The sequence below is a fragment of the Barbus barbus genome (assembly GCF_936440315.1).
Source record: "Barbus barbus genome assembly, chromosome: 46".
Lineage (NCBI taxonomy): Eukaryota > Metazoa > Chordata > Actinopteri > Cypriniformes > Cyprinidae > Barbus > Barbus barbus.
In genome coordinates this window covers 6,920,277-6,933,971 of record NC_136724.1, presented here as the reverse complement: position 1 = coordinate 6,933,971, position 13,695 = coordinate 6,920,277, and the positions used below count along the sequence as shown (strand labels likewise).

The window sequence follows — 13,695 nt, the reverse complement described above, 5'->3', positions numbered from 1 at the left end:
CCACAGGGTGAGCACCCCCTGCTGACCTCACTAACACCTCTTCCAGCAGCAACCTAGTTTTCCCAGGAGGTCTCCCATCCAGGTACTGACCAGGCTCAACCCTGCTTAGCTTCAGTGGGCAACCGGTCTTGGGCTACAGGGTGATATGGCTGCTGGCCATTTGATCTTTTATTTAAAAAAAAATCACAAAAATCTAACCTTTCTTTGGATAATAAGAATTTAAAATGGGGGGAACTATCATTATGAAATAAATGTTTTTTCTCAAATACATGTTGGACACAATTATTGGCACCCCTAGAAATTCTTAGAAATAGGAGGGAAAACAAAGCCCAAATTCCCTTAATCATCCATCACAATGATAAAAACCAAAGAATATATTTCTGATGTGCAGCAAAAGATAATTTAGCTTCACAAATTAGTGAAGCGGCTTTAAGAAAAGAGCTAGAGCAGTGAAAATTCCCATTTCCACCATCAGGGCAAAAATTAAGAATTTCCAATCAACATAAAATTTTGTGAAACTGCCTGGAAGAGGATGTGTGTCTATATCGTCCTAATGCACGGTGAGAAGGAAAGTTTAAGTGGCTAAAGACTCTCCAAGGACCACGGCTGGAGAATTGCAGAAAATAGTCGAGTCTCGGGGTCAGAAAACATTAAAAAAAAAATGTCAAACACCACCTACATCACTACATGTTGTTTGGGAGGGTTTCTAGAAAAATTCTCCTAGCTCATCCAAAAACAAACTTCAGTATTCAGTTATCAGACACGACTGGAACTTCAAATGGGACTGCTTCTATGGTCAGATGAAACAAAACAAAAAAAAGAGCAGTTTTAGCAGCAAACACTCAAGATGGGTTTGGTGAAGACAGGGATAAAAAGTACCCCATGTGAAATATACTGCTGTATTTGTGATGTTGTTTGCCTATATTTCTGCTGGAGGTCCTGGACATCTTGTTTAGACACATGGCATCATGAATTCTATCAAATACCAACAGATAAAAAAATCAATAAGTGGGCCATGTTTGGATCTTCCAACCGTACAATAATCCAAACACAAACCTCAAAAACAACACAAAAATGGGTCACTGAGCACAAAACCAAGCTTCTGCTATGGCCATATCTGTTCCCTGACCTGAACCCTATAGAAAATGAGTGAGGTGGACTGAAGAGAAGAAGCACCAACATGAAGCTGGGAATCTAAAGGGTCTGGAGTAGGGGTCGACCGATATGTGTTTTTCAGGGCCGATGCCGATACCGATTATTACAGACACAGTAGACCGATAACCAATATATTGAACTGATATATATATATATATATATATATGTCTGGTGTAAAAATTAAAATGAATTTCAAAATTAAGAACAACAAGGGCTCTTGCAAAAATGGCCTTCCCTAGTGTTGGTTGCACTTCTTACTCTTGTCTTCCCCCATGCATCCATCTACAATAAGGGTAATATATAAAGAGAGAGTTAAAAGTGGGGCCACTGTATGCTTCATGATTAAGCCTATGAACACTAAATACTACAGCTAAACAGCTTGGGGAAATGTAAGTATTTGGCTTCAGTAATTTACAACGTTAGAAATGTATGTGTAATAGTATAACCTCTCATAATTCTTCATTAATTATTTTCGGTTGACTAAATCATAACCTACAAGAGGGGACTATTCAATTCATCACAGGGCTTGACGCTTACCTTTTCCCCAAGGAGCACATGTGCTCCTAAGTCAAAAAATTTAGGAGCGCATTAAAAAAATTTAGGGCCGCAATGCAAATTTTTCAAATTAGGTGTTTTAGCTTAATAAGGGGATACAAAGAGACATTTACAAGCACAATTATTTAATTTATCAGAATACAGAAAGTACACAAGGTTTTTAAATAATTTTACTTCAGACACTATTTAATAGGCTAATTATGTAATTAGTTATAATCCTATTAAACTGTGTCGGTATAAAATTTTCACAATAATCATTGAAGCTTTTGTCACGGTATATGTTTTTGTTTTTAAATCACAATATATAATTTCTAAGTGAAAAAAGTGTTGTCCTCCTAAAAGGTTAAATAACTTTATTAAAGATAATTTACTAAAAGACTTTTATAAAAAATACATAAAAATATAAAGTAAACAAGTGTTTCAAGATTAGAGTGCAAAAGATTGTTCAAATGAACGAAAGAACAATAGGTAAGTAAGGTCCCATTTGTTTGCATTAGTTAAAGCAGGTTAACATTAACTAAAAATGTGCAATAGCTAATTGTTGCAGTAGTTAATATTCTTTGTTAATGTTGATTAATAAAAAATACAACTATGTTAGTTAATGTTAGCTCCATTGAATTATATTAAGACAACTTTTGATTTTATAACGTATTATTAAAAGTTGAAATTAAGATAGCATTATTAATAAATGCAGTCATTGTTTTTTTCATGTTAACTAATGGAACTTGTGTTACTGAACAATAATAACGAATCAGTCGTTGATATATAGATAGGCCCACTGTTCTCTATTATAGATCAGTGGATGGGCCATGTTTTAGCTTAGAAAAAATGTTTGAAAATAAATAGCTCATTAAGTCTTTAAGTAAGAATTATTTTATGCTATTGTGAAGACTAAAGCGAATATAAATATCTAAATGACTGTGAGTGTGAAACATTATTTACACAGGTTTAGGAAAGTAGCGCAGCTGATTTGTTTACTGGGTTACCGGGGTAACGGCAGCGGCAGCGCCCTCTAGTGGCGAATGTGCGTCATTCAGCGCGTCTTGTGTTCACTTTAACTCGCTCCGCTTTTCTTCTCGTCTGTGCTCATTTAAATTAAACCATTGCCTTTTTAAAGTGTGTAAAGTAATCATATGAGGCTGCATCGCAATTTTTCCATAAATAAACAGAATAAATTAATACGTTTGTTATAGGCTACTGTATAAGTTAGGCTGTTTTGTATTTTGTTTTGTATTCGCACTTGTGCTCCTAAATACATTTTCCAGTTCGCACACATCTATTTTTAGTCGCAAATGCGAGTGAAATGCTCGCACTGTCGAGCCCTGCATCATCTAATGCACATCAATTGATTAATTTAAAAAGCGCAATGTATATAATAAGTGTAAATAATTTAATTGTCTTCATAGCTCCATTGTAGAAGTTGTGAAGAAGACCGCAACTATTTTAATGAAACTATAACACTAATAGCCTGTTATAGGCACACTTGGTTCAATAGCCTATTGAAATGTCCCAATTTCCGTCATCCTAATCTTGGCCTATGTGACAGTATCTTAATAAATAAACCGAACTTTTATTTTGACGGGTTGCCATGAGGACCTCTTAAGTTTCTGTAGCCTATTTATATGACGATCGTTTTACTCAAACGAAACAGTCAAATGCTCATGAAGTAACTCTCAGACCAGTTCTGGGGATGATGTTCATATATTTACGTCCTCATTTAGTGAAATGGCAGATGCGGAAAACACCGCGAGCGTCGCGCACTTCTCTGTGTGTGTGTGTGTGTGTGTGTCAAAACCGCGCGTCTGTGCCATTCACAGACACGCCGAACATGCAGAATTCATATTTAAATAGTCTTTTTGCAGCTTAATGTCTACAGATAGTCCATATTGTGAGTCGATTTAAGTGTACTGACCTACTTTTGATTAATTCATCCAAACTTTGACTAATTTCGTGACTCCGCGTTATACAGTAAATGCTATTTATATGACTGGATTCCGCGATTCCCCCTGTGTTTCCCCAGTCTCGGAAACCATAAATAGATAATATTGAGGTTTTTACAACTTCAGTGTAGTGGATTGTAATTTATTGCAACTTGAGCAAAATCTGCTGCTGCCTTTGAGAGAGAATTGATGCGTGATGAAGCAGCACCAGTTAGCAAGCGCTTTCGGTGTGATACCCCACCCTTTTCCACCTAAGCAGTTCCAGGTGCTAGTTCAGAGTAGGGATGTAACGGTATGAAAATTTCTAATCACGATTATAGTGACCAAAATTATCACGGTTATCAGTATTATCACGGTATTGTTAAAATGTGCTGGAGATGTTCAAAAAGTACCGAAACATAAATCACTTCACCAAGTTTCATACTTAAAAATCAACAAACAGCAAATAAAATGACTTTTTGTTTGCATAATCACTAAAACAATAACATTACCAATGAGGTCTGGATTTTAAATGACAATTTGACTGACAACAGTTTAATAGCATGTTCAAATAAATAATGTAAATGTTCAAATAAAGCTTTGAAAAAGTTTAACAAAGGTAGACCACACATTTCAGCCTTTAAAGAAAAGGGTTAAATTAAAATGATAATTAATAAATGATTATATGTATTTTATCTGCTCCATAAATAATCCTATATAGCATATCTGAATTGTTTAAATGTACATAAGTTTGTTTTTCATCAACCGGTTAAAATTTACAGCAGGTCATGCAAATTTGGTCAATTTTTTGGCCAGACAGAAACTGCACACAGACTGAACGTAAATAAGTGTCTGTAAATCCACTCTCTGACAGCAGGTGGCGCTTTATACGGAAAAGCTGAATTACAGCTGATTCCTGTGAACTCCGCGAACACTTACTTTAGGTATTACATGGAGCAAAGATGAGAACAAAATGCCATCAAATCGTTTCTGAAGACAGTCCGAACCTTCAGAGGTACATTCATATAATTAATTCATTGATATATTAATTTGTATAATTCCCTTAGCACTCTTTTAAAACCTCCCAGCTTTTCCGCCCTGTTTTCACTCAGAACGAAACTACTGTGCTGCTGTGCGCACGTGAGACTGTTACTGAAAACTCTGCTTTATGCCGGACAGTATTTATTTATCGCGAGTTGTTTAAATCACGGTAATCGAATACGGTTTTAATGATAATTAAAATATGAAACGGTAATACTAACCGCGGGGAATTTTATCATGATTTATCGTCAAACCGGTAATCGTTACATCCCTAGTTCAGAGCCAGTGCTATAGCTGGTTCTTAGTTAGTTCGACTGGCGAGCCCTTTAAGAACCGGTTGCTTTTCCACATGCTAGAGAGCCAATACAGAGCCAGCTCTTACGTCACTGAATACGTTTCATGTTTCGGTTCACTAGCGCGGCACAACAGGCTTGTTCGATGTACATCAGCGCCACGCAGATCGATCGAGCGGCACACAACACACTAAAGCACCGCGAGAGCGATCCAAAAGCATAAAGAGCCGTCTGCTTTCCAGTCGCTCCCGCAGCACCCCGATATGCCTCGCACCGACCGGTCCGCGCAGCGCTGATCTATCCCGGACAAGCCTAAACAAACTATCAGCAATGGCGGACGTTGCGGTGCTATTTGATGTTCATGGCTTTGCGAACCTACATCGGCATCCAAACACGCGAATCAAACGTGTTAGCATTTAGCTGCTATTTCAAATATGGCGGTCCAAGTTTCTGTTCGTCTTGTTGGTCACGGTAACCCCGCCCCCAGCTCCTGACGCAAGCGGTTCTTCCTTCTAGCCCAGCAATGTTTTGGTGCTACTTACGAACCGCTTTTCCTGGTTCGGAGCTGGTGCTTTGGATGTCGAAAAACAGAACCGGTTCGAAACTAGGCTCTGGCTCCGAACCAGCACTGGAACTGCTTAGGTGGAAAAGGGGTATGATAGTGCCTTTAGTCTTCCACGCTGATTGGTCGGACTCCTGACTCTTAACAAATCAGATGCGTGGTGGGCGGAAACTGCTCTAGGCCACAGAGTGGTGAGTTCCGACAGGCTGCATCAGAGCCAAATAGCGCGTTTCAAAATTAAATAATTTTATCGGCATATCGGTTTTGAAAATGACCGATACGATTATCATAAAAATGCGTAATATCGGTGCCGATAATCGGTCGACCCCTAGTCTGGAGTGATTCTGGATGAAGGAATGGTCTCTGATCTCTTGTCATGTGTTCTCTAACCTCCTCAGGCATTATAGGAGAAAATGTAGAGCTCTTAAACTTTCAAAAAGTAATGAATAAAAGGGTGCCGTTATTTGTGGCCAATGTGTATTAGAGAAAAACATTTATTTTCATAATTATATATTTTTTTAATTAAAGATCAAAAGGATTAACAATGCAGATTAATTTTCACTGCTTTCTTTTATCATATTTACCAAGGGTGCCGATATTTTTGGCCATTACTGTATATTTATTACTCTTATACAGTATTTCAGCTGTTCTAGAGTCATATGGCAGGTTTGTATCGGAAACAGGCAAATTTAACTCCGATAATCTTCCCAGTTCTCAAATCTCATATTTGAAAATATTCCAATAAATCAAGTTTTAGTGTTTTAACTGAAATTTGAGAGCTACAATAGATGGGAAGCTTTTAACTGAATGACAATGTCATGTTTGGTCTGTTTCTCACACAAACCTATTGTACGGCTTTAGAAAACCTGTAGTATAGTACACGAGTCATATACTTATTATGCTTTCTATCTAATTTTTTAATTCTTTCACAGTATGAAAAAAAGAAATACAAACATTCTGCCTAACATTGAGCTCCACACTGACATTAAGAAGGTGAAAATGACATTAAAATGGCAATGTTTTTGTTAAATATTTAGGTAATAATAATGGTGTACAACATTTCAGTGTTGTTTCTCTTAGGGCGGAAATCCTCACTAATTATGAAGCCACACCGTAAAAAGGAAATTGGTACTACTATTCCTATAGTCATAAGGTGATTCACATAGGACACACTGACTATCCCAATGTTTGTGAGAAGAAGCCTGGCTATTTCTGGATGTGATTCAACACTGGTCAGTTTCTGTATGCCAATATGCTTCCTTTTTCTCCTACATTTGGAGCTTAGTCATAGGTGTTCTAGACAGATGACTGCAGTAAATGACCATGAAGAATCAACACTTGAATCATAGACAAATCACATAAAACACATGCAAAATTATATGTCCTGTCCTCAGATGTCAAAAATAACTTTGACTGAAATGAGTCACTGAAACACTAATGCTAATGTAAAAGCTACTTCAAGCCTGTCTCAGGTAACAAACTGCTGGTCAGTTTATATGAAATTCTGCTTACTTCCAAGCAAAGCCCGATGACATGTGTCCGTCAACTGACTGCAGAAAACCGGAACCAGATCAAGAAAGCCCACATTTATTGTCTTATAAAACAGACTGATAGAGATGTCGCAACTCAAACAAAAGCATCTCTGGCAACTGACCCAACAATTGGCCCATAGCTGCAGTGAGCAGAGCCAGAAGAGTTTGTATTGTTATAATTAACTTAATTGGGCAACTCCTGGCCCCTGTAGAGGGAAGTTCACATAAACAAGTGAATCTTGGACACCAATACTCCCTCCATTAATGAGGTCTGTGTTTACTGAAGCGAACCACACAGAATCCCTGAGCATAAACAGGCCCATGGTTTGACACTGTGCACAGGGTCACTGTAAGCTTGATAGATGCCAGTTAAAAAAAAAAAGTGTTGAAGGTGATATCCAACAAAATATTGCAAAAAAAAAAATAATAATCTAATGAGCAGCACCATCTTTCATCTGGTACTGATGAATATATGAACTAAGTACATTAATTACCATGATAAATGCGCAAAATACCATTTTTTTTCTTAGTGAGCTCAAAGAGACCTGACAGTCCTTGACAATACAATGTGTTTTTCTTAAATGCCACAGTCCTACAAGCTACAGTAAACATTGACACAGAAAAAATCTAAACAAAATCAAACATTATCACACCAAGCAGTATAATAAACATTTTGGAACGATAGCCTGCATATTTAAGCTATTGAAATGAACATGGCGGAATGTATTTTTTTATAGGAATAAGATTAATTCTAAGAAATATTAATGTATTTGCAAGCAAAAGTTTTACAAACGCAAAGGCCACAAAAACTTCATATTTAAAAATGTTGCATTAGATAACACAATATAAAAGCACCACAAATTATAAAAAATGAGCACATTAAAAATATTTGTTCAGCTCTAAAATGATAGTCAAAGCAAATATCCTGCATGCTCAAAAAAAAAAACTTAAAAAAGAGTATTTGTTCACTAAAGTCACACGTGTCTGAATGTCATCACACTAGACAACAAAGAACAGTTTTCTGAGCCAATATGAATGGCTTTTAGAAAACTATTTTTTTTAGTGGATGTATGAAGTCAGTTCTCCTCAAGTTCACACAAGTGTTAGATGTCTTAACAGAGAAAACACAGGTGTAGATCATCACATTAACTATGAACAGAAGTGCCTCAATACTATATTTTCATTTATTAAACAATAGCCTTTACAATATCTAAAATCATTTACAGTACGTTTTTGTGAAATATTTGCTTGAAAACTGTACTTGTGCTATCTTTTTTGATTGAATAATTCATGACATCGAGTTGCTCAACAGAACTCATAAATCAATGATTAAAACATTATTTAAATTCTTCATCGATTAGCTATTATAGTTTTATATTAAAGACCCGTATGAATACTGAGATGGCATCGTGTTTATGAAAATGGATTCAAGAGTGAAAAAAGAAATTGACTTACCTAAATTGACCAAACTCATGACCATGTCTGCATCATGCAGGAACTCTGTGTCATGAAGTGAAGCTAAAGCGGGTCGTGTGGTGGTGAACAGTGATCTGTATTGATCCACGTCGCTCTTCTCTTCAGTGGACATACTGTTGTACAGATCCAGCATGAAGAGGGGTGCTGAATTATATTTGCCGCTGCTCAGATGTGGTCTGGGTCTGTGGTTCAGTCCCAGTATGGACAGGATCTCTTTCTGCATCTCTCTCTTCTCCTGAGTCTGTAACCTCCGATGCATGAAGTTGGGCTGAATCTCAGATCCGTCCAGTACAGAACTGCTACCTGCCAAATAAAAGCTCCACAAGAAGCCCAGCAGAGCAAACCAGACGCTTGTCATCTTTACATCCAGTCTGTGATGATGATGATGAGGGTGTATTCACTTCTAAATATAAGATCACTTGGAAGCCAATGTTTTCCCCTTTTCTCTTCTGCTTCATAGGATCTTACAGCTAGGTTTTTCAGTGTTTCTTAGGTTCAGCAAAGATCCCTTTTCTTATGAAGGACCATTTTGCTTGCATGGTTCATGATTACATAATGGGGTCTTCAGATCTGTGCTGGTTTCTAGGTTCTTTACAGCACAAGTGCATAGATGGTTTTCTGAAGGAATATAAAGTTATTGAATATGTTATTCTATGGCATCAGGCTGTAAAAGCCCCTGAGCTGTAGCTGTAAACTATATAAAACAGTATTATCCTGTGAAAAACAAATGCAGCTGTCGTTCAGGTTGTCCATCAATTCTTCGGCGTGATGCTTCGCTCCAGAGAGAAGACGGCTGGAAACTTCTGTGTGTCCCATCAAATGTGAAGTCACTGTTACCTACGTGTGGTGAATAATTCACAACGATGAATAAAGAAGTTGTCCGTCACTTTTACAAGAAATGATTTCCTTACGAGCTATATATCTTCTCCATTCAGTTGTTTGACCTCAGACTGATCCCTACAGAGTGTGTTTGTAGAGTGGACCGCGCGTCTGTCTCGGAGCTGAAGCAGGTAGACGCGTCTCGAGCCCGCCCCAGTGCGCGCGTCCAGAGGTGGAGCTTTTAGACCGTTTTAACATCCTCAAACTCGTCTTTACGTAGGCTAGACGTCTACGTGTCTTCTTTGTCAATGTAGATGACAATTTCAGGTGTCTACAGTTTGCCTACGAGCGACGCGACGCGGGCGCATTCAACTTTTAATAGCGCAGCGCGTCGATTAATGCCATGTAGGCAGCTTCATTCGTCGTTTCACATTCTTTTATGAAAACAAAAGCGTTCTAGTTTTGTCGCGCAGTCGAAAAAGAGTTAAAATTGTTAGTTTAACGCCTTTTTTTAAAATTGGCTAGATAAGACGCAAACCAAGTACGCCTCACGCAGCAGCACGCGTACTATGTGTAGGCTACTTAACTGTCTGTAGTGTGCATGCACTGAGTAGAACATTCTTAGTTCATTATAGGCTAACAAAAGCGTTCTAGTTAAGTGTAGACGCTTAAACAATGGGGCCAGTAAACTCATTTGACCGATATTCGCTCGTGAAAGTATACCATAAAGGCTTGTAGGTAATTATCCGAGTTATTAAAGTTCCTTCTTTCTATAAATGTCACCACAAAATAATAAATTAACTTGCGCTATGTAATCGAGGCATTTTATGGCCAAAGCATGACCCCTAACGACAGAAAATAACCGCAAGAAGCTGAGAAAAACGAGCAGGACCAAACAATACAAGCTACCATTAATTCATTTGTTTATGGCACCGTGGTAATTGTGTTCTTGTACATGTACCGTGATAATACCTTGTTTTTGGGCATAATATAATATTCCTTGAAGTGCCTTGAGAACTGTAATCAGTAAAAAACATGATTAAAAAAATGTACCATGATAACGCAACGTGTATACATTTTTGTAAGGGTAAATATGGGGTATTTTAGGCTATTTTTTCGGGTTGGCATGTTTGACAGGTCACTAGAACCTGAAAAATCCTGATCACCTATCTTAGGTATTTTTAAAGGAGTTCTCTGATGTTTGACATCAGACAGATAGACAGATGCTTGTGGTCAGAGTCAGGTGCAATGCTTTAAAGATGAGACACTCACTGAACTTACTATAATAAGAGAGATAACGTAGATGTTTATGATGTTATGGAGACTGATTTCAGAAAACACACACAAATTCACACACTATGTTGTGTCTGGTGAGATTCAGATTGATAAGATGGCTGTGAGTTGTTATCTCTCTAAGTGGCTAATCTTATCTAGCGGGGCAGAAAAGCATGCATCAAAGCAACACAAATCAATGCCAGCCGCCCTCTTCCCTTCCCTTTATCAGTCCAATCACTGATAGCCCATCACTCAGAGAGAGAGAGAGAGAGAGAGACTGGTTTCCATGTTACATGGGAACATTCCTTGATATAATGATTTTTATGCTGTTAAAAAAATAAAAAAGGCAACCTGCATTATCTATTCCCATTGCTTTACCCTTACCCCTCACACAAATCTTTCTGCATTTTTGGAGTTTCGCAAAAAAAAAAAAAACACTGGGTTCAATCATTCTGAATGATTTATAAGCTGTTACCCTCATGGGGACCAAAAAAAAAATGTCCCTGGTATTCCCCACTTTATGGGAACCAACTGTCCCCACAAGAACAGTGATACCAGTCATTTTTGACCTTGTGGAGACAGTTGGTCCTCATAATATGGGAAATGCCAGGTTCTCTCTCTCTCACACACACACACACGCACACACTTGTGCAAATTTTTAATTGAAAAAATAATAGCATTTTTCGCAAGTTGGATAGACTTAATTTTCTATCTGGGTAAGTATTGATATGCAGTATTTTAGGCAAAAGTAGTTAATGTGATTTGTACACTATATTCTAAATCTTCTAATATAATAAGATATGATATGAATACTATATAAAAAAATGAAAATGTTGAAATAAATAAATGAATAAAAAATGTGGATTCAATATAATTAGGTTTATGGTAAGGTGCGTACAGGTAAGGTGAATAGAGCCAATCAGAAAACCCTAAAATACTCACTGTTTTAATAAGACATAAACGATATGCTTGTGTTGAGTGTGACAGCGTGAAAACAATTATATAAACTTTGTTGCCACATAATAAATGTAAAACCTAGAATGAGTGTAAAACTGACAAGAACAGTTTTTTTTTTTTTTTTTTGATAATCAACAACGCCACAAATGTTGTTTTAACTTTTAACGTTTCAAATTCACCTGTATTATTCCTTTACATTTTGGATCACTATGAACTGCCCTTTTGTTGAAAAGCAATTTAGATATTTTTTAGGACTCTTCACAGAGAGAATGAAAAAAAAAATACCACAGAGGTTTGGAGGAGCATGAGGGTAAAAAATAACAGAATTTTCATTTTTGAGTCAACTATTCCTTGAAGACAGAAAGAATCTTAAGCAGTGAAAGGAAACAGACAGCGACAAGATAAGTGGGTTAAGCAAGATAAAAGCTAAGCATTCCTCTGTAAATGTATTTCAATTGATAACTGAAAGTGTTAAACACACATGCACACAGCCATAAGACCAAATGTGTGTACAGCATGCCATTTCACCAATTATGACATTCCACTGGACCATCTACAAAAGCAAGATACTAATGTAGTTTGTTTTCATGCATGGTAACTTTAAAATACATGGCTTTAACAGGTTGACTTGAAATTATAAAAAAATGGCACAATCATTTCAGGGGGTCCAATCACAGAAAGGATGAAAGTAAAGAGCATTATTAAGGAATGCAAAAGTGCAGCATTCATGTTTGAACTCATCCATTGTTCAAGGGTCAGTTGCTAGTTGGCTGTCAGTAGCATGATGAATGACCTGAGCGTGAGTCTGTGTGGGGTCAGTTAACATAATAACTTTCCTGTCATCATACTGTCTACATAAAGCCTCACTTTAAAGACACACATGCACTCACACATATATATTCACACATATCCTTTCTTTTTTATATGTACCTTAGAAGGATATGAATACAATGCACATTTTTAAATGTTTACTTGACCCCTCTATTCTTGCAAATATAAAGGTTTTAACAAAGAACAAAGTTTTGAGAGTTGGTAATCACTGTAAGCACTGTAAGGATAAATCCAAAGTTCAGTCGTGAAACTCTAGATGGCGCATACCATAGTTTCTAACTAAGTCTGATATAATCATTTCATTACTCACATGGCGCAGCCAATAGGTTTCTTTTCACATTAGCAGCCAATGAGCTGCTGTTTAACATTTAAATACCTGGCTAGTGCTTGCTGTAACAGTTGCAGCACACTTCAGAAACCCTCCCCAACTTCCCCAGCTCCACCTGTATAGTAGGGATGTGCATCTCCAACTGAGCTCGATGTGGTACACATCTCAATGCATAGCCAACGGTATGATACATTAACCATACATATGAAGCAGCTACCAGTGTGATGCGATACGATTCACCCCTATTATGATGCAGTGTGATCCGATTTTGATTCGATTCAACACAATGCGATTCAATGGGGGAAAAAAATAGATAACGCTATGCAATTCAATATGGTACAGATAGTTTGCTTTGGTTCAGACAGACAGCCATGTTAATCTATATTCTATGCGACTTTCAGGACATGCCTCGTTCTCAGTGGTGACTAAACGTGCTTGAGAAACAGTTTAGAGAGGATAAATCAATCTACATATAAAATATTGGTCACAAATTATTGGTCACTTTCTAAATAATAAATGTATAGTGCATCTACTAATAATTATATATAAATACATATTTTAACCGATGCAAATAGGTTAGAAACAATGCATCTCGAAACAAATGCCAACTTGTATCCAATGCACACTTTTTTTAACTCAGTGCATCGCATCGTGAACTTTTGCACCAATGCGAATTGGTGAATCTTACCATCCCTACTGTATAGATCTATTACAGGGTGATTTCATTTATGTTACAGTATATTAGGCAGCAAGTGAACAGTCAGTCCTTGAATTTAATGAGTTGGAAGCAGGAAAAATGGGCAAGCAAAATGTTCTGAGTGACTTTGGCCAAATAATGATAGCTAGACAACTGGCATTATCAAACTGGCAAGTGTTTTGGGGTGTTCCTGGTATGCTGTGGTTAGTACTACCTATCAAAGTGGTGCAAGGAATGACAACTGGTGAACCAGTG

General features: G+C 37.3%; 1 protein-coding gene across 3 annotated transcripts in view; it reads right to left on the bottom strand.

Annotated features, from left to right (window-relative positions):
* The window catches only part of LOC306865065 (bone morphogenetic protein 6-like), a 49,563-nt gene extending 39,617 nt beyond the window's left edge, over positions 1 to 9,946 (bottom strand). For all 3 annotated transcript variants that reach the window (XM_079409423.1, XM_079409424.1, XM_079409425.1), the window contains exon 1: positions 8,513 to 9,946. In XM_079409423.1, coding sequence (XP_079265549.1) covers positions 8,513 to 8,891 — 379 coding nt within the window. In that variant the 5' untranslated portion in view covers positions 8,892 to 9,946. The remainder of the gene's footprint in view (positions 1 to 8,512) is intronic.
* Positions 9,947 to 13,695: the final 3,749 nt, after the last annotated feature.